General features: G+C 43.2%; 2 protein-coding genes across 5 annotated transcripts in view; both read left to right on the forward strand.

The window, feature by feature from the left end:
* The first annotated feature begins 8,906 nt into the window (after window positions 1-8,906).
* LOC110986948 (serum amyloid A-5 protein-like) lies at window positions 8,907-11,879 on the forward strand. Its single transcript, XM_022249299.2, has 4 exons — window positions 8,907-9,056; window positions 9,681-9,840; window positions 10,327-10,437; window positions 11,130-11,879. Exons 2-4 carry the CDS (start codon window positions 9,701-9,703, stop codon window positions 11,266-11,268), a joined length of 390 nt encoding a protein of 129 aa, XP_022104991.1. The 5' UTR covers window positions 8,907-9,056; window positions 9,681-9,700; the 3' UTR covers window positions 11,269-11,879.
* A 1,060-nt stretch (window positions 11,880-12,939) lies between these two features.
* The window catches only part of fancd2 (FA complementation group D2), a 33,632-nt gene continuing 19,144 nt past the window's right edge, over window positions 12,940-27,427 (forward strand). The window contains exons 1-17 of one of the 4 annotated variants that reach the window (XM_022249277.2): window positions 12,940-13,056; window positions 17,063-17,188; window positions 17,570-17,716; window positions 18,102-18,169; window positions 18,778-18,830; window positions 19,177-19,224; window positions 19,595-19,655; window positions 20,003-20,058; window positions 20,435-20,522; window positions 21,263-21,387; window positions 22,142-22,229; window positions 22,864-22,968; window positions 23,495-23,592; window positions 24,561-24,657; window positions 25,275-25,310; window positions 25,639-25,782; window positions 26,848-26,982. In XM_022249277.2, coding sequence (XP_022104969.2) covers window positions 17,107-17,188; window positions 17,570-17,716; window positions 18,102-18,169; window positions 18,778-18,830; window positions 19,177-19,224; window positions 19,595-19,655; window positions 20,003-20,058; window positions 20,435-20,522; window positions 21,263-21,387; window positions 22,142-22,229; window positions 22,864-22,968; window positions 23,495-23,592; window positions 24,561-24,657; window positions 25,275-25,310; window positions 25,639-25,782; window positions 26,848-26,982 — 1,431 coding nt within the window. In that variant the 5' untranslated portion in view covers window positions 12,940-13,056; window positions 17,063-17,106. The remainder of the gene's footprint in view (window positions 13,057-17,062; window positions 17,189-17,569; window positions 17,717-18,101; window positions 18,170-18,777; window positions 18,831-19,176; window positions 19,225-19,594; window positions 19,656-20,002; window positions 20,059-20,434; window positions 20,523-21,262; window positions 21,388-22,141; window positions 22,230-22,863; window positions 22,969-23,494; window positions 23,593-24,560; window positions 24,658-25,274; window positions 25,311-25,638; window positions 25,783-26,847; window positions 26,983-27,427) is intronic. The other 3 variants (XM_022249276.2, XM_087135755.1, XM_022249280.2) reach the window with 3 other exon arrangements.

Raw genomic sequence — 27,427 nt, forward strand, 5'->3', positions numbered from 1 at the left:
GCTGGCACTGTCCGCGAAGTCCAGGTGAGCGCCTTAGTACAGGTTCGAGACGTTATGGCCCACTCGGTGGCCAGGGCTTAGGGGCTTGTCTCGTTTCCTCCCTTGCATGGTCGCTCGAACCCTTTTGGGGGTTAAATGGATGGGCAGGGAGGAAGTGCGTTGGGCCGGGAACCCCGAGATCCCAGAAGAGTCCTACATGGAAGCCGGTAACTGCGATTCCTTGCGAATTTCAGGAGTCCGTGCGCCTGAATGCTTGGTCAACACCGCATAACTTTTGGTTTTTTTCCCTCAGCACATTTTTTTCCGTGTCCCTGGGCGCGGAATCCACGAGGCAAGTTTCTAGGTTTGAATACAGTGAGCTACAGGATTGATGTTGATTTATTTTCATTCATTTCCTAAATTTTCGACAGTGACACTGATCCCGACCGTCTTGGGTCCATTTCTTCTCGGTGATCTCAGTATAAAATCTCAGTGTCCGGCGTATAATGTTTATTACTGTTAGTAAGAGACCCAGGGGTGGCACAGTCGGGCGGCACTCGCCTTCCTGTTTTATTGATGAAAATACATTTTCATTTGTTAATAACAACAAATTTCGTTCGCTTTCAACTGCAGAGTAATTTGATATTTGCAAAGAAAAATTCTCGCAAGAGATAAGTCCCACATCTTCTTGGGTTACCCCAAAAGTTGCAACAGATGCATTGCATCTGCCGCTCCTTTTCTTGTGAATGGTTGATCCATCACTTACTCTAGTCAGACAGGTCTGAACGAAAAATACAAGCAGGAAAATATTGAAATCAACTCGAAAGAAAGTAACGATCCCTAGATGCTGGAATTTCAAGAACAGAAAACGACATCGAGATTGCAACGGATGTCAAATCAGTATTAGCTTTTGGTTTTACCCCATTGTCGCCCGAGAAGACGCCTAGGCCATCCTGTTCCCCCACGGTAACCCACGTTAGACTTAATTTTGATGAGGCTGACTGAAACTTAATGTTGTCATTTGAATTAATCCCGTGCCTCATTGACATCAGTTTAATATCGAAATTTGTAGTTACAAAAATGGCCTAGTCAAGGAGCTCCCTTTATTTTCAAACTCAATACTTCCAAAATGTACCTGTTATTCAAACAGGTTTGTAGGTTATGGGTAGTTCAGTAACGCCTCCTGGGGGATGAGGGCATAAAACCAGACCCTAGCCTCCCCCCAAAGAGTAATTCGGCAAACACGACGGACATACAAGAAAATGTCCAAGTGGTCATAATCTCACAAAACATGCAGTTTTACTCTTAAGTTCCTGAATGTCACACAAACAAGACAGTACACGTATGTAATAATGTAAGTCCAAACTTCAGGGCGCTATTTCAAATTAATGTGGGGGAAGTTGGCGCGAGCTCAATAATAATTGTGATCCCTCGCAGTTTTTACGATAAGACGTGCCATAATCAGGAGGGATCATAGAAATATTTCTATAAATCCCGAATTTGGGACTGGTGGCTTCCAGCTTGGGGTATTTCGTTTACAAAAAAGCCCCAAATTGCGGGCCTATTTTGGATAGAGGCGGGCGGCTACCTTCAGAGCTGAACGCATAGTTTTATTACTATTTTGGGGGTATCTTCGGGGAAAAAGGCGAATCATTTTTTTTTTCGTGGCTAACCCCCATCAAATTGAAACGAAGAGTGATCTTCTGGCCACAATCTTGAATTTCCAGTAAAAAACGGAGAGTCAACAGGCGGTGCTATTTCGGTCTGATTTTCGCTGTTTAAGGGCGCAGGCATTTTATTTGGCGCAGGCATACCAGGTGTGCGTGCCTGTTGCGGCGCCTGCGCCTGTTGCTGAACATAGCGTATTCACACACAAATGGCGCCCTTGCGACACAGACATAAGGTTGCTCTACACCAAATACGCGCCCGTAGAAAACAGTGCAAATCGGCCGAAATAGCGCCGCCTGTTGATTCTCGTGAAGAGGTTGGCCTCCGTTTCTTCACTGGAAATTGAGGATTATAGCCAGAAGATCACATTTCGTTTCAATTTCATGGGGTTTAGCTAAGAAAATATTGTTTATTCGCCTTTGAACGAAGATACTCCTAAAACAGAAGTTAAACTAAGCACTCACTTCTGTCCAAAATAGGTCCGCAATTTGGGGCTTTTAGTGAAAGAAATACCCCCAACTGAAACTATCAGTCCTAAATTCGGGATTGATAGAAATATTTCTATGATGCCTCTTGAATATGGCCTATCAGCCTACCATCCCTCTGCAAAACGGCCAAATAGTGCCATCGTTTTCTTACCCGACTGCATCCAAATTACAAGGACAGTAAAATAGATCAAAAATCATCCACATATTATAAAAGAATAAAAAACACAAAAATCACGTAGCAAAAGCAGAGTACACATTCACACAAACAATGTTCGTCAATATTAAATGCTCTCCCTGACAGCTTCTCTTAAATGAATCCGAATCAATATGGGCAAGTCCCCGCGGATGCGCCACGATTTGCAGACTCCCATTGGTCGAAAGTTGAAGTTGCGCCTATATACATGTATGTAACTCCATATGCATGCAGTGCATGTGCAGTGGACCTAGTTAAAACTTAGGTGACGTCCCGCATGATACACCTGCCTACATGCCCTAACTCTTTCACAGGGTTATATGAAAGACTCACCATTTTTGCCTTTTTTGGGGTGGTCTCTCTTTTCCTTTACAAGCATGAACCGACAGCCCAATCATTAGCCCAATAGTTCAGTAAAATAACATGTGCTGTGTGGTGGATCTGATGTGCGGTGTATAGCTCTCCGGACTAAACCTGTTTACATCAAATTCCTTCTCTGTAAAGCACTTTTTCTGTCATATTATAATTCGTTTTCAATATTGTAGGCCTTCACAGTTGTGGTTTTTCGTATTAATCCTTGCATTTTCCCATTAGTCCCTTTTTTACAATCCAGTGTGGCGGTGATCCATGAAAATCGTAAAAAAAAAGCAAACAAACAAACACAAAAACCAATGGAAGCGGAGATTCAAGTTACTCCCAAAATAGTAGTAAAACTGTGCCCTCGGCTTTAAAGGTAGCCGCCCGCCTCTATATTTCTTGGGGCTTTGTGTACAAGAAATACCCCGACCTAGAAGCTACCAGTCCAAAATTCGAGATTCATGACAATATTTCTATGTCCCTCCTGATTATGGCACGTCTTATCGTAAAAACAACGAGGGATCACAAATTATTAATGGGCTCCCGCGCGCGCGCGCAGAAATCCAACCATTTGGTGAATGCATCCTCTCTCACATTAATTTGAAATAGCGCCCTTAAGTTTCGGGTTACATATTACGTACGTGTACCGTCTATGTGTGTGTGACATTCAGGAACTAACTAGTAAAACTGCTAGTATGTCCGTCGTGTTTGCCGAATTACTCTTTGGGGGAGGCCAGGGTCTGGTTTTATGCCCTCATCCCCCAGGAGGCGTTACTGAACTACCCATAACCTACAAACCTGTTTGAATAACAGGTACATTTTGGAAGTATTGAGTTTGAAAATAAAGGGAGCTCCTTGACTAGGCCATTTTTGTGACTACAAATTTCGATATTAACCTGATGTCAATGAGGCACGGGATTAATTCAAATGACAACATTAAGTTTCAGTCAGCCTCATCAAAATTAAGTCTAACGTGGGTTACCGTGGGGGAACAGGATGGCCGAGGCGTCTTCTCGGGCGACAATGGGGTAAAACCAAAAGCTAATACTGATTTGACATCCGTTGCAATATCGATGTCGGTTTTCGTCCTTGAAATTCCAGCAACTAGGGATTGTTAATTTTTTTCGAGTTTATGTCATTATTTTCCTGCTTGTATTTTTTGGGCAGACCTGTCTGACTGGGGTAAGTGATGGATCAACCTTTCACAAGAAAAGGAGCGGCAGATGCAACGCATTTGTTGCAACTTTTTCCATCAGTAAAATAGGAAGGCGAGTGCCGCCCGACTGTGCCACTCCTGGATCTCTTACTATTGAATCACCAATAACAAACATTATACGCCGGATAGCTTTTATACTGAGATCACTGAGAAGAAATGGACCCAACACGGTCGGGATCAGTTTTAGTCTCATGGGGGGGGGGAAGAAAAAAGAAAAAGTGGTGAGGGAAAAATGCAAAAGTTATGCGGTGTTGACCAAGCATTCAGGCGCACGGACTCCTGAAATTCGCAAGGAATCGCAGTTACCGGCTTCCATATAGGACTCTTCTGGGATCTCGGGGTTCCCGGCCCACCGCACTTCCTCCCTGCCCATCCATTTAACCCCCAAAAGGGTTCGAGCGACCATGCAAGGGAGGAAACGAGACAAGCCCCTAAGCCCTGGCCGCCGAGTGGGCCATAACGTCTCGAACCTGTACTAAGGCGCTCACCTGGACTTCGCGGACAGTGCCAGCCGCAGAGCTTATCCGCTAGGCTAAGTTACTGCTGGTATTTGACGGGGGTGAATTGGAGTCTCTTATAGCTACTGACAGCAAGCGTCGGGAAAATAAAAAAAGTCACTTCTGGGATTCGAACCCACCGTCTAACGGTCTGATAACCGCGAGCCTAACCACTCGGCCATCTCAGAGATACTGTTTTTTGCTGTTCATGTTAATTTAATAAGGAGATAACAAAGTCATTCAACTTACTGCACACAATGTTGCTGTGTAAATAGTGAATGATTGAAACGTTAATCCGCCCAGGGCCGAAGTGCACCCTCACCAGCGAAAGAAAGACGGGGGTACTAAGTTTTCCAACCGGGTTCTAACACGCGTTCGGCGTGCACGCAAAGACCGCACAATTATTCTAGACTAGGCTTCATAGAATTTTATGGCTGGAATTCTTCAACTGTGCGTAAATTCCCTATACTGAGGGGTGAATTTGCGCTGAGTTTTGATTTTAGTCGGGCGCCACGCAGTTCTAAAAACCCTGTAGTTTTAAATAGGGCCTGGCGGTCTATTCGTTTATATGTCTGTGCTCAAAGTCGCAGCACAGGCGCGCTTCATGTATATGCGCGTTTGACGAGAAGCACGCTGAATACGCGTAACTAATTTTTACTCCGGCATGTATGGTCTTTGCGTACACGCAGAACGCGTGGAAGAACCCGCTTGTAACCGCCTGTCTTTCTTTTCTTTGGGGTGCAGTTCGGGGCGGTTGGTTGAATTTATAAAGATTCGCTCGTCGACCACCATCTGAAAAGGATGGGCCCGCCTGATGGCTTTGTACTGTGATTGGCTATACGCCGAGCAAGACCTGTGACTGTGAGGTTGTCGCTTCCTGTTAGCGAAACTTTTTTTTTCAGCTCAGTGATAATGTTTTAGCGCTGGCTTGGCATAGGCAAAGTGTCACGATAAAAACATGGCCTTGATACAATCACAGTGTGGTAATTTCAAACCAATGGTTGTCTTGATCAATTTTGAAAGAACGAATAAAGTGTAGTGAGAGTATTTTCCGCGATGAGGAAGAAAAGGAAAAAAATCGAACTGATAACCGGCGCTTGTGGTAACGCATAGAGCGAGCTTGCGCACCTGGCAGATATTCACCTACAATGCCCTGCGTGACGTTAGCTGTGACCCATGCAGGTGAAGTGTTTCCTTCGCTAAAATCTGTGCAAGGTCATCAGCCCTTCCCAGCGCCCTGTTAGGGGGCTGGGTGATGAGCGAAGTTTGTTGATTATTTATCGGATGCATTTCTGCTATCGATATGCTTTTCCATGATTTACACGTACATGAAAATAGCATATACTACAATCTCATCACTCACACCTGTATTTCACGTTGAAAATTCTTTATGATAGTGACTGAAAAAGATGTTGACAGTTTTAGTCAGAACAAAACGATTCCTGGTGCAACCACGATAGCGCTAGCCTAGTCTTATCTCAATAAATTGTCCTAGTTTGACATGTTGCATTCTGCTAACGATTCATCACATCACATTAATCGGTTCTGCTGATCATCCAGTTAATTCCAATACGTTCAAAAGGCTGATATAAATCCTAAAATAACTAAAATTTCAGTATCTTGAATCTTTTACTATTTGACACTTATTTTCATCTTAAATGAACTTTCTTTTAGACTTTGAGAGACGGCTTGCCCCTTTGCCGGAAGATGATAGGATAATGCTGGAGTAATCGGACCATAACAAGATCTGAGACAAAAACACTGATATTAACCTGTAAGTTAGACCATGTTCTGATACCCATTTTTCAGGACTGGCTCGCCAGTGCTGGAGAAAATGACAGGTCGTTTTCATAAAAGGGAAATAAGCTTCAACATTGTAGTAGGATTCTTTGGGACTGTGTATGTTACTGACGATGCATTGTTCGCCAACAATCAACACTAAGAACCTGTTTCATGGACTGGAGCGAGAATGAACTCACAAAAAGAACAAAGGAAAATACGTGTAAGTGTGCTTTTTTCAATTCTAGCAGTTGTGATCAGTCGAGTCCATAGGAGCAGTGTGGCATATCAGAACGACCAACGGGCCGGGAACGGGCCGCAGTCTCGAGCCGTTTTGGGCAAGTTAGGGGACGACCTTGTTTGACGACTGGTCAAACTTGCTGGTACACCCAGGGTAGCCTACATTTTTTGCACAGGTTGAAAGCGACAATTAGTCGTCACTCGAACTTACAATTACTCAACACTATCAGCCGCTCTGCTGTTAGGTGAGGTTTTTAGGGTCTCACAGTCATGGGCGTCGCACGGTGATTTGGTCTTGCCACTTGGAACGAATGAAAAATTAAACAGTAGAAAGGGGGAAAGCGAAAAAGATGGGAAAAAAGAGATACAATGGGATGAAAACATCAGCCTGTTTTTGTGGGGGGGGGAGATGAGTACTTTTCCCCCGGAAAATCCTTGTGAAAAACAAAATCCTGGCGACGCATGATACTAAATAATTATTCTGAGCATGAAAAGACTCGACGATATTAACTTTTCCATAGCCCAGGTCATTTTTATAGCAGGTCGTTTTGTAGCCGTAATAAGTGCATGCTTTGTGAAATCAAACATATGGTCAATAGCGATAACATTATGATTTTTGAAATTTTCGAAATAGCGGCTACCATTGTATCCAGTCAGGATTCTGGGATGATTTACACAGAAACATGCTGGAGTTGGCAGATGAAGAAAATATTCTCAAAAGGGTTTAACCTGGTACCAAATTGTCAACTGGCATGCAAGTACCACTTGCAAGTGCGAGTGACTAAAATCCTTTTAAAAACTCCTGTTAAAACTGCGGTGCTAATTAATTAAGCCTAACATCCTCAGTATGACATACACAACACCAAATTGTCATCAAAAGTTTAGTATCTACCAAAGATTTTCACTTTAAGTAACATTGCAGCTTTAACATGGCAAGCAGGAAACGCCTGTAAGTTGAGCGATTGTCTGGTTCGAAATATTTCCCGTTGAAGTGGGATTGTGGTGTAGACATGCGAGCCTATTATTCAATACTGTAGAGTCGTATTTTTTAACCAAAACCATTGCACAATCCAGACCCCCTGTAACCTCGATGTTTTTCACTGTGCGTAAGAAGTCACGCAAGCAGCTACTACAGCGACGAGGACAACGACATTTCATGCATTCTTTGCACGCGAAGACTGCATATAGTTCAAGAGTGCAAGGGCCCTTCTTGTAGGGCAGCCAGGAAACGAGCGATCAAAGTACTGTTCCAAACATTTCCCGTGGTGTTTGTACATGCATTGTTCTAAACTGTTTGATTTGTGTTTAATGCCCCCCCCCACACAATCTGGGTCCTGCTGCTACCTCGACTTTTTTCACTGTGCGTGCCAGTGTAATACGTCACGAACACAGCTACTTAGGCCTACACAAAGAAGGGAATCTCCAGGACTTCCAAAGCATTCCAAACGTTTGCAAGCGAATATTATTTTAGCCTGCGTAGTTTCATACAGAGTTCAAGCGCCTCTTCAGTGATGTAAACGAAATTGTAAAGGGGATAGCCGTGTATATTTTTAACAGATTGATTCTAGTGATGTTCGTCAACATTTCGGGGTAGGCTCAACAGACTAATGCTCCAGGGCCATTCACAGATCTGTACTTTTTACAGTAAATTTCATTTCACGATATTTTTGTTATGATTTAAAGTCATTTTTGGTTGTTGTTTTTGTTCTGGTTCATTTTTACCACTAGCTGGATTAAACTTGAGATCAAAATATTCATTATATTTCACACTTTATATCGCTGATCAGCAACTACGAGCCTCCAGCTGGACCAAGAGAGGTTGCGATTTTCTGAGCAACGGAGGCTCCTTTGGTCGGTACTGAACTTCGCTGGTTTACAAACGACTAAGAAATGCACGTGTTACGTTCGGATCGCTACCAACAAAATGAGCACCCCCCACCCATGTGGTTCTTTTCAATCGACGAGGTGGTGCTTCTGCTTGAAGTGAACACATACATGTACATGGGCGGTGAAAAAAATCAGAGTTTTGAATTTAAGAATTAAATATTATCCAATTGTTTTACAAAATAAGTTTTAAAAGATGCCCGACCTTGAAGCGCCTCTACAAACCATGGAAGCTTTGCCAAAAAAAAAAAAAGAGGAAAGTGAGTAGAATCCGGAATAGCTGACTGCAGAAACTCCCCTCTGCTAGTTCAAATCGGTTAAATCTCCCTGTGAAGTGCAAAGCACTCTTCAGCAAGCAACACGAGCTGATTTTTGGAAATACGTGGATCTGATAAACCATCCTGTCGTGTCACATTACAATAACTATTTGAAACCTCGTCAGTATTTGCAAAAACGCCCTACATTCCGAGATCACCGTATTAGCTTATACCAAACTTGTATGAATAGAAGAACAATTCGAGAATGCAAATTTTCGTGTGTTTCTAGATGGGGACATTTATCTATGAGATCTTGTTTCCGAACTTCTCCCCGCAGACTGTGGTTGGATAACATAGGGAAAATCCCAAGATATGCCAGGTCATGGCTAATCAAAGTTCAATTTCCGGACAGGAGTCAATAAATACTCGCGAGTAGGGCTCCTTCTCTGAACAGATCTGCTTCAGCTTCTTCTGCCATCGAGTCGGACCAGCGCGCAGGTAATTACTTGAACTTTTTCTTTATTATCCCAGTCCTAGAAATCCAGGCACACGAAACTGACATCATTTTTATCGATTTGTAGCGATCGCGAAACACATGATAAACCAGAATCAATAAGATCGATTCTGGTGTTGTTTCAATTAGGCTCTGGTGTGCAATTATGTACGAAAACTATGGAGAAAAAAGCATAACGAAGCATTTTCTTACCAAACTCAATTTCATGACTGTGGTCACCACAAAGCACTCGCGCATCAGGCTTATGAACAAAAGTCTCTGCCTTGAGAGCTCTTTGTACCGGAGGAGTTTTGCACCATACCTGTGAAAGAACAAAGCTTTACCAGCTTGTCTGCAAAATTCACCCAGAGTTTTCAGTTGCTTTCTGCAGTGTTTTTGCTCCGTTGATGTAAGTTTTATTGCTAAATACAATGTCTAAAACCAAGTACAGTGTCTTTGGGATGCTGTCGCTCGATCAAACGTGTACCTTTGATAGGCCCGTTTGACTTTAGAGGTAAGCAACTTTCTCATACTTGGATATCCGAAGTTTAGCTGAAAGATGTTCTGCTTAAAGGACTCTGTAGGGAAGAGTGCAAGACTTACTCTCTTCACCATTGTCCCGTATCTAGGTAGACCAACAAAATACAAGATGAACTACAACGTGGTTGCCCTTCTGGTGTTAGGCGTCCTGGTGATGCCCTCCAGCGCTTGGCCGGACTGGTTTGATCGAGCCAGGGACTTTGTGAGTCAAGCCTGGCAAGGGGCTGACGACATGTACCAAGCTTACAAGTAGGAAGCAAATTTGAATTTTTAAGTACAAGTGGCAGTAACCTCAAATGGCAAGATGGAATCAACCCTATACTCATTTCTCATTCATGCCCTATGCTTTTTGAGTGCCAAATTTGTAGATACCGTGCGGTCTTGAGAAAATTTCCATGAAGTTTACCGGAAAATTCTCCTTTGTGTCATTGTCTGTGCTGAGGACGTGTTACTCTCGGTCATAATTGTTACAATCTCGGTATAACCTTTGATGAGATGATCAAAACTTAGTTTGGAATGGATATGCAGTAGTGTCTGAATGATTTTCATTCCATGCTAGTTGTCAAAAAAGTCGGCAGTGCCCCAATTGAAATCATGCAGATGTGGAGACCTTTGGTCGTAGAAATAGCATGGGGCTCTGTCATGGGCAGAGCATAACATCGCGTGTACGCAGATTTTTGAAATTGGATCCGTTGCAAGGCATGACGATTTTATTCTTGTATTTTTTCCCAACAGTGACATGCGTGAGGCTAACTACATAGGTTCAGACAAGTATTTCCATGCAAGAGGCAACTACGACGCCGCTCAGAGGGGCCCTGGGGGAGCTTGGGTAGCTGAAGTCATCAGGTAAGGACTATTTTTAGTTTGAAAAAAGATCGACGACCCCCATTATTATTTTTAGAAACTCCATACGCCATTCGCTTCTTCGCCTGCAGCTCGCTAGCACTTGGTTAGCTTGTTCCCAAACTTGTAGAAATTAACAGACGTTTGTTGCTCAATTTAAAAGAAACTTGGAGTGCTTTGGTAAAAGATCTATCAGTAGGCCTATGAACCGGACTGAAACTACAAAAATCAACTGCCAAACAAATGAGTCGGTCAAATCAATCTTGTTTCCAAATAAGGAGTTGTACTAGATGTAAGTCCATAAGAGGACTTATAAGTATAGAGGCGGTGTTACATCACATTCAAACTCTATTAACCAAGATTTAAGATTTATTTCATTTTCTACAGCATAATAATCACACACGATGATAGAACTTTTAATAAATACGTAAATATGATTGAATGATACTGCAATACACTTTAGAAAGGATGCTGCAGGGGGTACCCAATGAAAGCAATGCTTGTAATAACCAAAATTGTAATAACCAAAATTATAAATAACCAAAATTTGGACCGTTCTTGGTGTTGTTCCCAGAACCAAATCAACCTTCCAAACTTGCAATAAACCGCACTCTTGTCTCTTGCACATTAGTTCAACATTTTCCAATCCCTTCTTTTTAAATCCTTCCTTCAATGTGACCTTCATTTCTCTGCAGCAATGCCCGCGAAGGCTGGCAGGGTGCCAGCGGGCGGGGAGCAGAGGACACCAGAGCCGACCAGGAGGCGAACGAATGGGGCCGCAGTGGTGGGGATCCCAACATATTCCGCCCGGAAGGACTTCCAGACCGATATTAGACTCGAAGATGAACTGGCCAGCGTGGATCCCTCCAGTTTTGAGCAGTACATATACGGCTTTGTGATATTTTATACAGAAATCTTGTCGTAGGCTCAAGCTTTTTTGCACACAGACACTGAGAAAGCTTTTTCATGTGTTCGGCGTTACCTGCGTATGAACTCTCTGATTACTTTGACTTAACCTCGTCATAGATTTTGTGTTTATTAATTAATTAATGAGAGACTTTGAGACGTGTGCATAAGTGCATACTACTTCTGAGCACGCGCAATACCACGAAAAAGGACAGGTATGTTTGATGCCACCATCGTCTCAAAGTCTCCCATTGGAAGGAAACCTTTTGTAGGTGTACACATGCGTTTTATTCAGTGAAATTTGAAAGACTCAGATCAGGACCATCAATTGTTACAGGAGTGACCTGCGGGAAGCTTTCTTGGGATTATTTAAGTGTGAAACTTTCTTCATAATACCAAAATTGTGCCTTATGAATTAAAAAAAATACTTAACTTCAAAGGCTGGTTGCGTATCTCGCCCAATAACTGTGTTAAGTTAACGCTACCATGCAATCTTTCCTCCGTTTAACGAAATAAAATTGTGCATTCCGAAAACGCAACCTGGTCTTAACTTTAGTATTTCTTACCTCCGTATATTTTTAATCTCACATCATTAAACATTTGAAGCGACTAAAAACTCAGCAAAGTATGAGCTAGGGAAAAAGCGACCGTTGTCAGCAACGTCTGGCAAGTACATGCATAACCCCCCCCCTTTTTATACTTTGCAGTTGGGATTGTTCGTTGACAGACGGATCCGGGTATAGGGCTTCAATGGGGACCGAGGTACCCCAAAGCCAAGGGACTCTTTTACCGTTCGGTTTGGTTCTGAAATAGCGATATGTGAATTTTGTCATCCTTCATTCCCAAAGCGTGTCTACATCCCCAAATATAGCCTCATCCTTTTAGAAGGGCCCTAAAAGGTTACAGGAAGATCCCCCCGAAAAGTGGCTCGGTTCTGGATCCACTCGCAGTACTATAATTCACTCCACAGGTGACCAAGTTCAGAGTTGATCGAGAAGCCTTGAATAATTCGAATCAGGCTCAGTTGCTCGTAATACGAATCTTCCCAACAAGAAGACGGTACTTGGTATACATGTTTGATGAATCTAGGGCCTAGTGATGATCAAAGCGAAAGAGGTTAATTCTAAGAACTCGAAACCCACAATTAGGCCCAATGCTTCTCAGTCAGAAAATTAATAATGGAATTCGTCAAACTATCAACATTGAGCTTTCAGAATGATCCTGCAGGTGACGACCATTTGCCAAATATACCCAAGCACTTGCAGGTTTAAAGCATTGGCACTGCGCTCCGGGAATGCAGAAAGCAGCCCCGCCCCACACCGACTATTCCTGAAACACCAGCTTCCACGGGGCCGGCGCGACCGCCTCCCCATCCCGTGCCACACAGCCCCCATACTCTCCGGCTAAAAACTGGAACAAAAATGAGAGCAGCAGTGAAACAGGCTTATTTCCAGAGTTACGCGGAAATCATCTCCCCCCCCCTTCATTATTTTTTACCTTGGGGATGGGCCATTTGATTCCCCCCTCTAGCTTTGCGTTTCGATGTGGTACAACGAACACGCCTGTTTGCGCCTGAAACTCCAGAGGGCTCTATTCATGTGCACCGCGCGAAACATTGACGTGCGTGATACTTTGAGGTCGGTGTGTATCACGTAACCGCGACCGTTTGATCCTGTTTCAGCTAGAGAATGAGATTTTTGCTGCATTTAAATTTATGTAAGTGTGTCTTTCTCAGACAGATTACCTTTTTGTCAGAGGGATGGTGGTTTGCCAAACGGTAGGACCGATGTGAAGTTAGTTACTCGTTTGACGTTCGACATTCAAGGTTGAACAAGTAACCGTTTCATATTCGAACGTTGAACACGCCTAAGAATAGTGATGTTGCGCAAAAGGGACAAAAAAAAAACCCAAAACGCACCGCGAACGTCCACATCCATTCACATGTACGCAAATTACATTGTACGTGCCTTTTCACAATAATGTATAAACAAACAACTCTCTCCCACGGAGGGAACCTTGGGCGTAGGGTTCTTCGGAGCCAAACGGGTAAACGGTCAAAGAAGCCTGAGGTGTAGGCGATTGTGTGTTTTGTTTTGGCACTGTAAATATTAGAAGAGAAATACAGGTTAATGTTATGTTCTCTCTGTTTTCACCGAACTGTTCAACTCAAACGAAATCAGCCAGACGCCCCAGCCATCAACGTTTTTTTTGTGCCTTTCTTTACACTTTAGCGACCCCTTTGCCTGCATTTCAACCGGGCAAAGCCAGTTTTCCCCGGTCAAAAGGGCAAGTGAATGCCTAACCGTACTAACACTACACTGAATTTCTCAAACCAAAATAAAATACCCGAACCCCATGCCCCGCCTGGAGTTTACATCGAATCTGATGTCATTGTTCTCAATCGGAGACGACTCCTCGAAACCCGGGGGAATGGGATCCTTCCAGGTGAAACAAACCCTGAAATGTAGGCGACGGATTTTGACGGCCGTGTCCTTATGAGAGGAAAAAACACTATTTTTTTTTTCATTATTTGCCTCGTTTCCTCGAAACAATATAATGTATATATAAGCTTGTCCTTGTGGGACAAGCATCCAACCAACAGTCGCCCCCGATGTATATCGCATTCCACGTGAATGCAACCAAGTGTACATCGGACAAACCGGCAGGAACCTCCCCACCAGACTTCAATAGCACCGTTTGCACGGCCGACGAGGAGAACATGGCAAGTCGGCCGTCGTCAAACATGCACACTTCGTGGACCACGACACCACATGGGACAATGCAGAACTCATCGCTCCCATTCAGAATTTGGTTTCCTAGAAGAATCCGAGAAGCCATCGTGATTTACGGCACAAGTGCGTCCCCCAAGATATCAGTTTGAAGCTCAGCGACATATGGCGCCCACTCTACTAGCACCCAAGACAGCCCCCACCCCTGAGCAGTAGGATCGCCTATACTGACCCGAAAGCCATACCTTGCACCCACCCAAGGCGTTAGGGTCTTCTCTACCCGAAGCCATAATCCCCCCGCCCCCTTTGGCATCTCTGATCCACCGCAGGATCCAACACCTTCATGCTCCAGTGCACGTGTGGCCAGTAATACAAGCCGCGAATACCGTTTCAAGCCCCACCCCATCCGGATTGCCTTTATAAACCCACCCTCCATATGAACCACAGCTTCCACATCTAACACGGAATTGGGTGTTTTATTTCGATGGCAGAAAAGTCTAGTGTGAGGCATTCATTTTTCCACTGTAGTTTCAAAGCGGGGAAGTCTACCGACGAGACAAGACTTTCGTCACAGCTGTTTTCACTATGGGAATGTCTGCCTTAAGTTTACCCTGGTTGAAATGGACGCAACGGGGTCACTAATGTGCAGATAAGCACAGTAAAAAAGTTATACTCAGTTGTGGGATTGGTGTATTTTATTTTCGAGTCTGTGAAATAATTTCATAAAAAAGGACATTTTTAGTATTAACCTCTAGTTCTATCTATTAAACGACAAGTCTTGAGTCTAGTACCCTCTCCAAAGGACAGCAAGAGTATTTTGACCGAAAAGTTGAGTCAACACTTACTCATTCTTTTAATAACCACACGTCTTCTAAGAGACTGAATCCATGCTGTACCCGAAGGGCCTATTGTACTGTACATCTCATGACTTCACCACGCAAAGCTTCAAATCAACATGTATTGGAAACAGTTTATTTTTTGTCCCTGTTGCACTCCATAGCCTTTAAGGCGAGTGCACCCTGAATGTCAAACGGTTACTTATTCAACGTTCCAATATGGAATAGTTACTTGTTCAACATTGAATGTCGAACGTCAAACGAGGAACTAACTTCACACCGCCATCGGTAGGCCCAGGCCTTCTTTTCCGGCCCTCCTCAGCTCCATGGTCTTGGCCGATCGGGTTAGTTACTGTACATGTAACGTTAAATGCATGTTGTGCGTAACATGACATGGAAATGGATGATCACTGAACATGTATGTTGCTGAAATGAAATACTGAAGCGACGATGAAGTGAAACCAGTTTTTTTTACACTCGCACTGACACTTTTCTTATTGAAATTAAGCATCGGCCAAGTCCAGTTGATGGAAGTGTAGTCCCCTGTCCTGCATGTCCCGGGCTGGCGTGCCTGGCTCTCCTGTCCTGGCCTGGCGTGCCTGGCTCTCCTGTCCTGGCCTGGCGTGCCTGGCTCTCCTGTCCTGGCCTGGCGTGCCTGGCTCTCCTGTCCTGGCCTGGCGTGCCTGGCTCTCCTGTCCCGGCCTCGCGTGCCTGGCTCTCCTGTCCCGGCCTAGCGTGCCTGGCTCTCCTGTCCTGGCCTGGCGTGCCTGGCTCTCCTGTCCTGGCCTGGCGTGCCTGGCATAATCTTGAACCTTGTGGCACAGATTTATGGTAGACCTTCGGCTTACTCCCTCCAGAGCTTATTAAGAATGGATCGGATGTTATTCAATGGCAAATCAACTCAGGATGGAGTGAAATAAATTTGCGCAAGGTTCAAGATTGCACTTAACATTACTAAGGCCATGTAAACAAATATAAATTGGCAATCATCCCCACCCTACTCTCCAAAATGCTTTCGTCATTTTTTTTTAAATGGGGGGAGGGGGAAAAAATTACACACGAAATTATTCCTGAGCTTACCCTTCAGTCTGAGGACTCGCGCAAGACTAGTTCATGCTCAATTGGAGGCTGTTCCATCTACCGGTATCGGCCATTTGAAAAATGGAAAATCAAGCAGCCGGATAGGTACATGTAGTGGCTACCTAGATGTGTGAATTCAAGCAGCAACCAATGAATTCTGACACGGCCTAGTTCCCTGAATGTCAGATCGTGGGAATATGTGTCACATGCTTCCCTCTGCCACATGCCAATGGCGTGTGCTGACATATTCTTGTGAATTGTCATTCAAATTTGAATCAGAATGCCATTTGTGGTGGAGTATATTGAGAGAGAAAGGAGCAGTGTCCCATTGAAGGAGTGACTTGGTATTTCACTATGTACAGGCGTGTTTATGGCGGATATATTCGATGAATTCCTAATATAAAGTCCTAATATAAATACAAGGTCCCTATTATAACAAGGTAACAGACCAAGTCCCAAGGACCTCTCAATAACAGAATTCCACTATACTAGTGTCTTGCATAAACTTGTCGTCATTTAAACAAGTGGAAATTTTTTACCAAAAACAAACAAATCCCTCCCCCCTCCCTTTATGGACAAAAAAAGGATTATCACCAATTTATTGTTTTACATGGCCGAATGATATGTTTATGACTATGATGCAAGCATTGCCATGGGGTTGTTGGTAATTAACCTTTGTCTAACATGCCTATATGCGTATGGTAGTGGATGGTAGTGGATATTCAGATATCCACTACCTTGAAGGGGTACAGATTTGCTTTCACTTTTGATTGGGGGGGGACAGGTGTTCGGCATGATAGCCTCCAACTTTGCCTAGGGCCAGTTTACTGGACGACCTCCATATCCTCACCCCTACACCAAAACTAGATTGTTTCTGTTTGTGAATTTGTGGTCTCAAATGTTATTTAAGGATATGAAGACTGGCCTTAGTCTGGGGTTACTGGGACAGCAACTGAACATTTCGTGTGACAGTTTCTGGGGACTTAGAACTTTTACTGCGACAAACCTTCATCTAGTTCCAGGGTAAAATTGCCATTGTGAACTTGTATCCATGGAATTTGTTGTGAATATCTTCAGAGACTTGTGCACCGTATGTTTCTTTCCGGAGCTCTTTTTAACCGATGATAGAAAAAAAAACGAAAGGAACTATGGGAAAAGCCAAGACTAAGCGATCCAGCGCCTCAGCCACTGAGACCACCCCAGGTGAGTTTAACGTATGTGTGCGTGTGTGGCAGGGAACCGACCACACCTGGGCAAAACTACATTAAAGTTGTTGAACGGAGAGAAGGAAAAAGTGGTGATGCCACACCAGTAGCATTTGTCATGGCAGTTTACGGTGGCAATTGTTACTTTTAGGACCCGGCTGCCCTCGTGACTGCATCTTTAACTGCCAAAGGTGAACAGAATTTCACATTTGATTTTCAAAAATAAAAACCTTGTTGTGCCACTGGAAACGGCTAATTTTCATTTTGAAATCTGTAGCCTGGAGACCTTCAAATCGTTTCCAAATCTGAAGTGGTCATTTCATTTATTGAAAATGCTCTTGAAGTTTTTTTTTTAATTTCTAAAAATGATTTGCCGTAGGAGGGAAAAGGAGCAAAAAGTCAGCTCGCAGAAGTGTCACCATGGAGCGGCCTGAGCCCACAGTCTTGAATGATGACTCCACATTTGGCCGATTGGTAAAGGAAGCTGGGTATGTGTTGATAGCAGGTGACCACCCAAATCAGCTGAGTAAGTGGCCACGAAGTTACTATTCTATATTAGCACGCTATGGTACTACTGCTGTTCTATGTGTGAATTTGTACTTTTTTCAAATCCGCTAAAGTCTGACACCGGACTGTTTAGTAAGTAGCCATGAAGTTACTATTCTATATTACCACTCTATAGTTCTACTGCTGTTCTATGTGTGAATTTGTACTTTTTCAAATCCTTTAAAAATCCTACACAGACAGTTTTTAGTGGATCAATCAATTATGATTTCATCCACCAAAGTCAGATTGAAGGACTTGTGAAGACAGGGTCAGAAGTGCCTCATGTAGGTCTGCATTTACGTTTACTCTCATCATTCAACCATTGCACATCATTTGATGCTGTTGGTTTACATTTATTTCAACAGACGTCGACCAGGCTATGTTTCAGCTCAAGCTCACCAAGGCTTTGAAGCGATCCAGTGATCCAGAGCAGGTATTGGGTAATCTTACCAACCCACGTAACCCTAACGTAAATGTGCCTCCGGCATTGTTGCAGGCAAAGACTCCTGAGCTGGGCACTTGTATTTGGGTACAAGACAAGCCTTCAGAGCTTTGATGAGCGGTCAAGAGTACATGTAGCCAGCACTCGGTGCCGGATGGCCATGATAAATACAACCACACGTCACACGGCCATAATAATGGTGACCATTATGCCATATGTGGTAAAGAATTCACTGCTGTTTGACCGGAAAGTAAGCCCCGGTCTTATTCACAGTGTACAACGTACAGTTGCTAGCTAGCACTTGCCTACAGCAGTGGTGGCACATGGCACTTGTGTAATGACCTGATCTGATCTTTTGAAAACTGTGTGGTCTCGAGATACTTTGATGTCATTTGGAAGGGACCCCCTATAGGTTCAGACACGGACAGCTTTATGGAACTGAGGGACTTTCTGTCAGCAGAACCACCAGTTTTAACCTTGTTGTTTCATGTGTCACATTGCTTTTGTGCTGTTTTTCTTTGTGGTTGTGGTTTCCTGAGATGAATGGCCTGTATAACCGTGTAAGAAAACCCCATCTTTTCTGCTTCTAATCCCGTCAGATTGTAGAGGAATTCACAGCCGGAATTCAGAATCACATTGAAGATGCTGTCAGGTAAGTAGGCAAACTAATCGCTTGAGTTATTAATTAGGTTGAACAAAGCAAATGAAATGGAACGGGACATGAACCTTGGACCGCTGGAGCACTATACAGGTGCTCTACCAACTGAAGTTGGCAGTCACCTACATGTAGTGCGTATGTGTTCTTGTTCAAGATCGAAGCCATGTGCCTGTACTTGACTCACATGTACCATACTGGTATGTCTCGGAGTAAGCCTGAAGTCACAATACAAGAGGCATTCCCAGTACTGCTGACCCTAAGAAACGGCCATCGAGAATCTATCCATTTTTTGCAGTTAAAAATCCTTTGAGATTTCTGATTTTGCTTGCATTGTTCACAGGTTCAAGTACAGCTTACTGCCCACGGCCACGTCAACTGAATGTGAGAGGTACTGTATAGACAACATCTGAGGAGACTCCATTTCTGGGGGCCATTACACTCACGCACGAGTTTGAACTGAATTGCGTGCTCTTATTCTGACAGGTCACAACATCCCATTGGTCTGAAATAAATGTAATGCATGCATACCACCTGCGTGCGAACGGGATGGCCCCGCAGTAATGATTTCTATTTCTGGTCGCCAGGTCCGTCTGTATCTTACTCCGCGGAGATGCCGTTCCTGCAATGGTGCCGCACTTAAACTAACGCGTTTTATTTGCACTCCTAAACTTGAGGCGCAGAGGTTTTTTTTTGTCAAGTCGCTGCACCCTGTTTTCCCACAAAAAGTCATAAACGCCTTTGCTGTGTAATCTTTACAGCGCTAGAGGTGGAAGCCAGGACAGTCTGATGCGTCTTCTCATGGGAATTGATGAACTGCAGGTATGGAGAGACATAGGGAGAAACTTTCCAATTGTCTTGTGGTCATTCCTTATCTATAGTCCCATGCACTACTAAAGTATCATGTAGCTAGAGCAAAACGTGGACTTGCAAACTGGGCCTTCAGTATGCAAGCATGCCCTCCATCTAGTGCCAAACCTTATCCTGTACCCATTTAGATTACATCATTTAACCATGAGTTGGTAAACGGGTTCCAAGTCACGGTGTTATGTGAGCCCCGAGCAACAGTTTTACGAGGTTAAAACATGCCTGTCGCCTTCATGCACAGATTCCACATACCAGAGACAGTCGCCTCAAAAATTGTCCAACGTGTCGTTTTCTTTTTCCAGTCAGCTGTGATCACTGTCCTCTTGGAGAAATTACCTGAGTTTATGGAAGATCAAGAGTAAGTCTGTTTCCAAGTTCCATTATCCAACATGAATTATTCAGTCATTATCCACTTTTTCAAAATCAAGAATTTGCTGCGTATGCTGGAAGCTATCATTTTTCAAATTTATCTTAATTGATTACAAGGTTTTCAGTGATGTTTATTAGGAGACATGACATGCATTAATCGGTATCGTCATCGCATATTTATGATTTTAAGGCTTTAAAAGGTATTTATAATATCTTTTTTTTCAAAAGAAGGTAATATTTTTCTTATTCATTTCTAGCCAAGTCACGGTTTGCGGTGTCTGTTTGATAATAAGTTAGGGTCAGTATGAGATACAGTGTTCGTTGCAAACATCGGTTTCATTTTTGTTGTGTTGCAATATCCACAGAAGCATGTTTGACCATAGCCATGCCGCCAATCTGCCTAAACTTATCTTGAACCAGTTCCAATGGCTTGACAGGGTGCTCAATAGCAAGGTAAAACAACAGCCATAAAGATTGCTCTGTATCCCTTAACAAGGAGACTTCAAAACAGTGTTTGCTGCCAAATTAAAAAAAAAATGCCTGCATGTGAGACCTTTCTTTGGATAGATCTTTTATTTAGTTTCTAAAAGCCACTTGTGAAATAGGTACATGCAGTGGTCATTAGTCATTGTGTACAAACTATCATTAGACTTCAGGTGCTCATAATTGTGAAATAGCCAAGTTCAGTTTAAAGAGCATCTCTAAGTAAAACATTTTTATCTGTTCAAATGGAAGCATCCAAATCGAACACAGTGTGATTTGTCTTCGGAGCTCAACTATAACAAGCTAAGGACTTTTTCCTGTTCATGCCAAGATTCTGAATGTGGATTGCGCCATTCGGAGAAAACGGGGAAAACACGGGGAACCCTCGCCCTGTGTTTGTAGTGGATAAACTCCAGTGCATGCCAAACAGTGGGTTCCCCTCGTTTTCTCTGTTTTCTTCGAATGACACAATCTACATTCAGAATTCGCATCTTGTCATGAACAGAAAAAAGCCCTGTTTAGCTTGTTATAGTTGAGCTCTGAAGACAAATGACACTGCATTCGATTTGGATGCTTCCATATTTATTTGAACTCAAGAGATTAAATCGGAGAAAACATGTTTTTGTGAGAGGTGCTCTTTAATGAGCTCTGCTTTATAAACCCCAATCGGACTAGAATGGACTTGTGATTGGTCACACTTTGCTCCTTAGGAGATGACTGACAAGATGCTGGAGATGGTCGATGTGTCCTCTCTGTCCATTCAGAAAGAAATCATCTCCTGCATCCCCGAGGTTGTTAGCGATGCTGAGCACAGTGCCGTGGCTACAAAGCTGCAGTAAGCTCACAATCCAGGTTCTGAAACTCTGGTTTTATTCTTTCGAAAAGTGCATAATTTTCCCAAATGTAAAGCGATGGACATCAAGCAATGTACTCAGTAAAACTCGTACTCAAGTTACTCAAGTCAGACCCTGCAGCATCAATGCAGAGTGTCTTGTCACTTGTTCTGTCAGTTGACATCTCTAGTTTCATCCTCACATTTGTTGACGTCATATTTTTCCAAGATGAATCAAGTGGTGAAGTTGTTGTTAGAGGTTGACTTTGCCTTGGCTGGCAGCTGTAACATGAACACCAAAGACGATTTTCGGCCTTAATTCAAACTTTTTTCCAAAGCATTTCAAACAATTACATTGTGACCTCGTCAAGTGAGCTTTTTACGTCATTTCTTGGTTGCTGGGTTTGATACACCATGCAGTGACATATCACACTTGGACTTTGTACACGGAGATACATCAATTCATGACATGGCAACCATACGCAATATATCACCTGTTGGTGTGGGTGGTGAACTGTGTTGGATATCTAAAACTTGGGTGTGCGAAATTAGCCTAAATTCAAAGTTTCTTTCACACAAGATATAAAGGGGTCCGTGAGGGGTCGTCAAGATATTTTTTTTGCATTTCATATCATGAATCTGATACAAAATTAATGACATGGTTGCAACCTATATTGACTTTTTCTCATAGAGACATGTCCTTAGGATTCTTTGCGCAACAAAGGAATCCACTTCTCCAATTTCGCTTTTATTTCAGAGAGTTGTTATTCAGCAACAGTGACCTCACCATTCCAGTCCTGGATGCACTCAGCAACCTGAATCTGACCCCTGACCTAATGACAGAGGTAATGACCTGCATTGGTTTTATCAAAGGCAGACTTGAGAAAAAAGTTTTTGCTTTTAAGCAATATCCGCTTCATCGTAGAATTATCACAGAAGTTAACGGTCACTTTGCAGTCATTCTCATTTGGGCAGTTAGAAAAGTTTGAAGCAGATATGGCGTGGGCCGTGTTTGAGTTTGATCCCGATGGAAGGGCTACTCGGGAAAAACTGTGAGAATTCCACAACTGAAATGGGCGAATGATATTGCCTAGTAAATTTGGACAAGGGCTCACCGCTTTTATGCATTGCAACCCGCCCCCAACGGATTCAACTTAAAAATGCCAGTTGGCAGTAGTTATAGTGTCATGTGTTAAAGAGGGCACTCTTGGTTTGATGATTATTTTTCATTTTATTTGCTTCTTTCAATCCAGCAATGTACTCAGTAAGATAAGCAATGAAAATTGAGTTGAAACCACTTGTTAGATAGGATCAGAGTTTCTTGTAGAATTTTTTTGAAGAGATCAGTCAAGTGGTATTGTGTTTTCCTCCGTGAACTCAGTATATATAGTCGTTATAAACTGTTTTTTTGGTAATTAAAATGGTACATCCCAGATTCCTAATAATGAAGTGACTTCTAACGCTGTGTCATTTTGACAGGTGCGTAACGCTGCCCTTCAGACCCTGCTCTCAGCCGATCTGGAAGACTTGCCAGTGATCGTCAAGTTCATTCTCCAATCAGTAACCAGTTCCGACGCAGTTGACGTACGTAAACATGCTTTTGATAGACACCCTTTGTTAGGCAAAACAGTTCCTGCAAAGGGGGGGTCATCATGGAGATGCTGAAAAGAGTGGAATGTTCCGGAGTGGAATTGTATACGTCTTTCCAAAAGTCATCAATACAGTGAGATTATATAACTTAACTGCAGTCCTTAATATTTCTTGGACTGTTTGTGAACAGCCTTCCTGGACATTTGTTGAACGTGCGCTTGGGGCAGATGTAACCGAGACAGTTTTCCAGATTTGCTGTATGTATTTTTAAGACCGGAATTGGACGTGAGAGTTTTCTCTCACCTGTTTTGAGGCCAGGGCTGTTAATCAGTTTGAAGACACAAGAACGAGGGGTGAATGAACCCAAGACCTGAGTTTTCTATTTTCTACAATCATGCTCTTCGCCGGTAAGGATTGAAAAGATTGAAGAAGGAAGGAAACCCAAGTGCTCTTAATTTATTAGTTTTAGTTAGTGTTCCATTCTTGTATTGTAACTATTATGGATCTGACTTGATCTCAGGTCATCAGCCAACTGAGGAGCAATTTAGACTTCCCGACAGATCCGCCCCCTGCCGCAACATCCACGCCCTCACGCCGCAGTTTATTGGGCAAGAGGGGGTAGGTTGCTCTGTCATTCAGGCAAACTATGAGTGAAAAAAAAATTAATACTAACGCTTAATTACCCGCCAGTTGATAGTTTTTAATGGTTTCAACTTGGCATGCAGAATGATGAGATTTACCCCCAGCTTCAGGTAAAATTCTACAAATTCCATGTTGACTTACACTGCAGAAATCATTGGTTGGCGGTTTCGGTCCATAGTCAGTTGGTTTGATTACAAGCCAAAGGTTGTTGGCAGTATGGAGAGGAGATGGGAACTAAAAGTGTGGCTGCAGCACTGAAGAGCCAGGCAGAGCAAAGGCCTTTGGGCCTGCAATCTTCTTTTTTGTAAGGCCTCAAACTACCCACTTGAGAGGTATTTCATTCAATAAAACCAGGCCCCTGGATAGTCCAGCCTAAAGATCATACAGTGCTGCGTAGCGGCGCAAGATGGCGAACTTCACCGTGAATACACGTAAAACGTTGTAATCGCATAGGCGCCATTTGAGCAAGCGATACGCCTACGTAATGCACATTAATACACTGGCGCAGGTGCCGCAGCAGGCATGCGCACCTGGTGAGCCTGCGCTTAAGCATTACCGTAAACCGCGCAGGCATATCGCTTGCTCAAATGGCGCCCATGGTAATTACATCTTTTGGGCAGAGTTATCCATCTTGCGCCTTCGGCGTTATATGATCTTTGGTCCAGCCAGATTTTAAGTCAGGTGAGTCGGTTGCTATCTCTCAGTGCCATTAGGTGTGGAAGCAACTTGCAATAAAGCTGACTGGAACTGTCAGTCAAGCCAGAACATAGACTGGTTGTGGAGAGCCTATTAGAAATGGGAGTAAAAAGCTCCCAACCCCTTGCATTAGCTGAGCATGGCCTGGCTTTTCAGTGACAGAGCCTGGCTGCTGGGCCTGGTTTCCGGTCATGTACAGTCTTGCACTAATGCAGTGTCTTGCCTGTGGTTTATTCTGGGATAATTAGGTCAGGCAGTAAGCACCATGATAACGCACTACTGATTCTGGAGGCCATCAAAACCAACATGCGCTTCCACAAAGTGGTGACCGACGGTTGGGTTAAGGTCAGTACATCCTTCAGAGAGAGTGAAAAAGAAATCTGCTTGTCGTTAGCTGACAGGTAACCCCCTGGGGCATGTGAAAAGTTGACGTTGGAGATTTCATGTAGGTTAGTGAACCAGTGAGTACTGCCAGAGAGAAGTGAGCTTTAAACAACAGTTTGTTTCTTTCTGATGCATTTGCGGAATAAAGGAACCTGTGTATTTCTTGCAGATAAGAGATGGGCATCTCTGTATTCATGCAGTCGGGATTGAAAGCTTACATGCTCTTGGACTGACAGTGCCAAATTACCATTTTTAAGACTGTGCCGATTCTTGGCGAACATTGTTTTCCTTTACCTGATTAGCCAACACGTCTACTTTACTTGCATGAGCCTGAAAATAAAGTTTGAAAGTACAGCAGATAGACTGATTGATCCCCTCTAGAAGAGAAATGGTTACTGTGAATAAAGTTGTATAAATTGGAATGAAACACTTTCAAAGGTACATGAACTTTCGATCACAACTCATTTAGGAGTTAAACATGCACACAATTTCGCACCTGTTATGTAAACTGTTGCAATTCGTGGACACTTGTTTGCTCTCATATCACTTTCATCCATGATTTTTTTCCAACATTGCAGGCAATCGAGAACGTAAATGCTGCCAGTGAACACAAGGTGATGTATATGCATCATAGCATATCTTTGAATGTGGAGAGAAGGCTGAAAAATACTAATTCGGTTTTGTTATTTGATTTTGAATTAATTTTAATAAAAACAGAAAATCTTCAATTCGTCAGCTGATGAATTAATGTGTTTTTCAGTGACTTGCATCAAAAGGAAGAAGATCTGTGGTAAAGAATGAATTTGGCTGGGAAAACAAGAAATATCCTTGGATATCACTGTTTATCAAACTATTTAAATATACAATAATCATGTCGCTAGTTGATCGTGACGTCTGTGTCCAGTCTTTTTCTTGTCTGAGATGGTTTTGTCTCCCTCCCAGGTTGTTGACATATTCATCCTCCTGATCGCCCATGCGGTCGCCGCAAATCGAAAGAAAACTGTAGAGAGCGTGTTCCGCAGAAAGGTTCGCTCCGGTCACTTCAGGGAGGAGCTGCTCATTACCGCATTCAGCTCTCACGCACAAGTGAGCGTTTATCTGTTGTTTTTTATTTCAGATTTAATTTCCTTATCACGTTGACATTTCAGCCAGGGTCCGCTCAGCACTGGTTAGGTAGTTACTTCAAATTTCAAATCCTGTATTTTATTCAACATTTATCACAAATAGAACAGAAAATGCTAAATGCCAAAAATTTGTTCCTTCAGTTACCATGGTTACCATCTTCCCACACTGTTGACTTGAAATGCCTCAGCAACCCCAAGCATCAGGGGTAAGCTGACCAGAATCTCAGCTGAATGCAACAACACACAACACCACACAAAGTGAGGAGTCTGCCATTAAAGTGTGTCAAGATCCAACAGGTCAACTATCCTGCATATGCCTATTCACACTAGACAAGTCTCGGGGGTTGAAAACTTGCGACAATTCACACTTGAAAATGCTCAACCTTGCGTCAACCCTAAGATGGATTTCAACCTGGGTTGAACTTAACCCTATTCTGGACCCAGGTTGAGATTTTTCAACCCAGTTGAAAATTTTTCACGTTCATTCTGGGTTGAACCCCCCCCATGAGCTTGGTTTGCACAAAACAAGTGTTAAACAATGCTGAGTTGAACACAGAGTTGAAAAATCAAATTTCAACCAAGGTCGGTCATGTGTTCGCCCTGGGTTGACTTCAACCCAAGTTGAGAGGTTATAATGTAAAGGACCTTATGAGACTAAACAGTCCCAGAGTCCCAACTTACCAGCCACGACAAGAGTCAACAGAATTATACTTATGTACTGAGCATTCTCCCCACTAAATTTTTATGCTTGAAGCTAAATTAGGCTGCATCCGAATCTCTTGTCTAGAGCTAGGTCTTGGTCTTCACACCATTGGAAATGCGTGGAAACACGCAGACAATTGACCTAGCTGTAGCTCTGGAAGCCTGTTTCCGACACGGCCTTAGTCGCAGCAGTAGCTTTAATTAAACTGATATTATCTCATGGAAATGCTAGTCCAAGGCGGATGGCATTTTGATAATTACATGTACTTTGTAGTTTTGTAAAGAAGAATTTGAAACCTATTAACCATACGCCACTTTCCGGCAGGTCATCCGGGAGTACTTTCCATCCATTCTCTCTCTGGCTGAGGTCTTACTGAGATCACCAGAGCCAGCCGTCAGTCTCTTTGCCTGCTGCATCTACAGGCAGGCCTTCCTGGCGTTTGACATGTACTGCAAACAGGTCAGTCTGGGTTTTCTCGTGCTCCTGCTGCCTTGATTGGGGGTGAGTTCCTTCCTTACCTTTCACCCCTGCGGCCGGGGTTTGATTTCCAGCCCAGTCCACGTGAGCAGTGGGTTTTTAGTCTCTACCTGACACAACTAATTTCATGGTTTTACCCCTAATAATTTTCTGCCAGTTTTCCTGTCAACATTGTAAACTGTGACTGCTTCTCATCACCACTATATAGGTTTCTTAAGGCTTGCAAGCTAAGTGCCTTGGGTGCTTTTCAAAATTCCTTGGCCACATTACCAGAAATACTTAATTATTGTAATGTTTCCAATCATCCATGATCTTGAAAGGTCACAGTTGCTTGCCAAAAAAAAGCCACCCTCTCAAGTATTGACCAACAAACTAAATCTTAATAGTACAGGAGTAAACCAATGAAATGGTAAATGAAATTCACATG

Source organism: Acanthaster planci, linkage group LG04 (genome assembly GCF_054643075.1).
Source record: "Acanthaster planci isolate LZ-2023a linkage group LG04, COTS_SCS, whole genome shotgun sequence".
In the NCBI taxonomy this organism is placed as follows: Eukaryota; Metazoa; Echinodermata; class Asteroidea; order Valvatida; family Acanthasteridae; genus Acanthaster; species Acanthaster planci.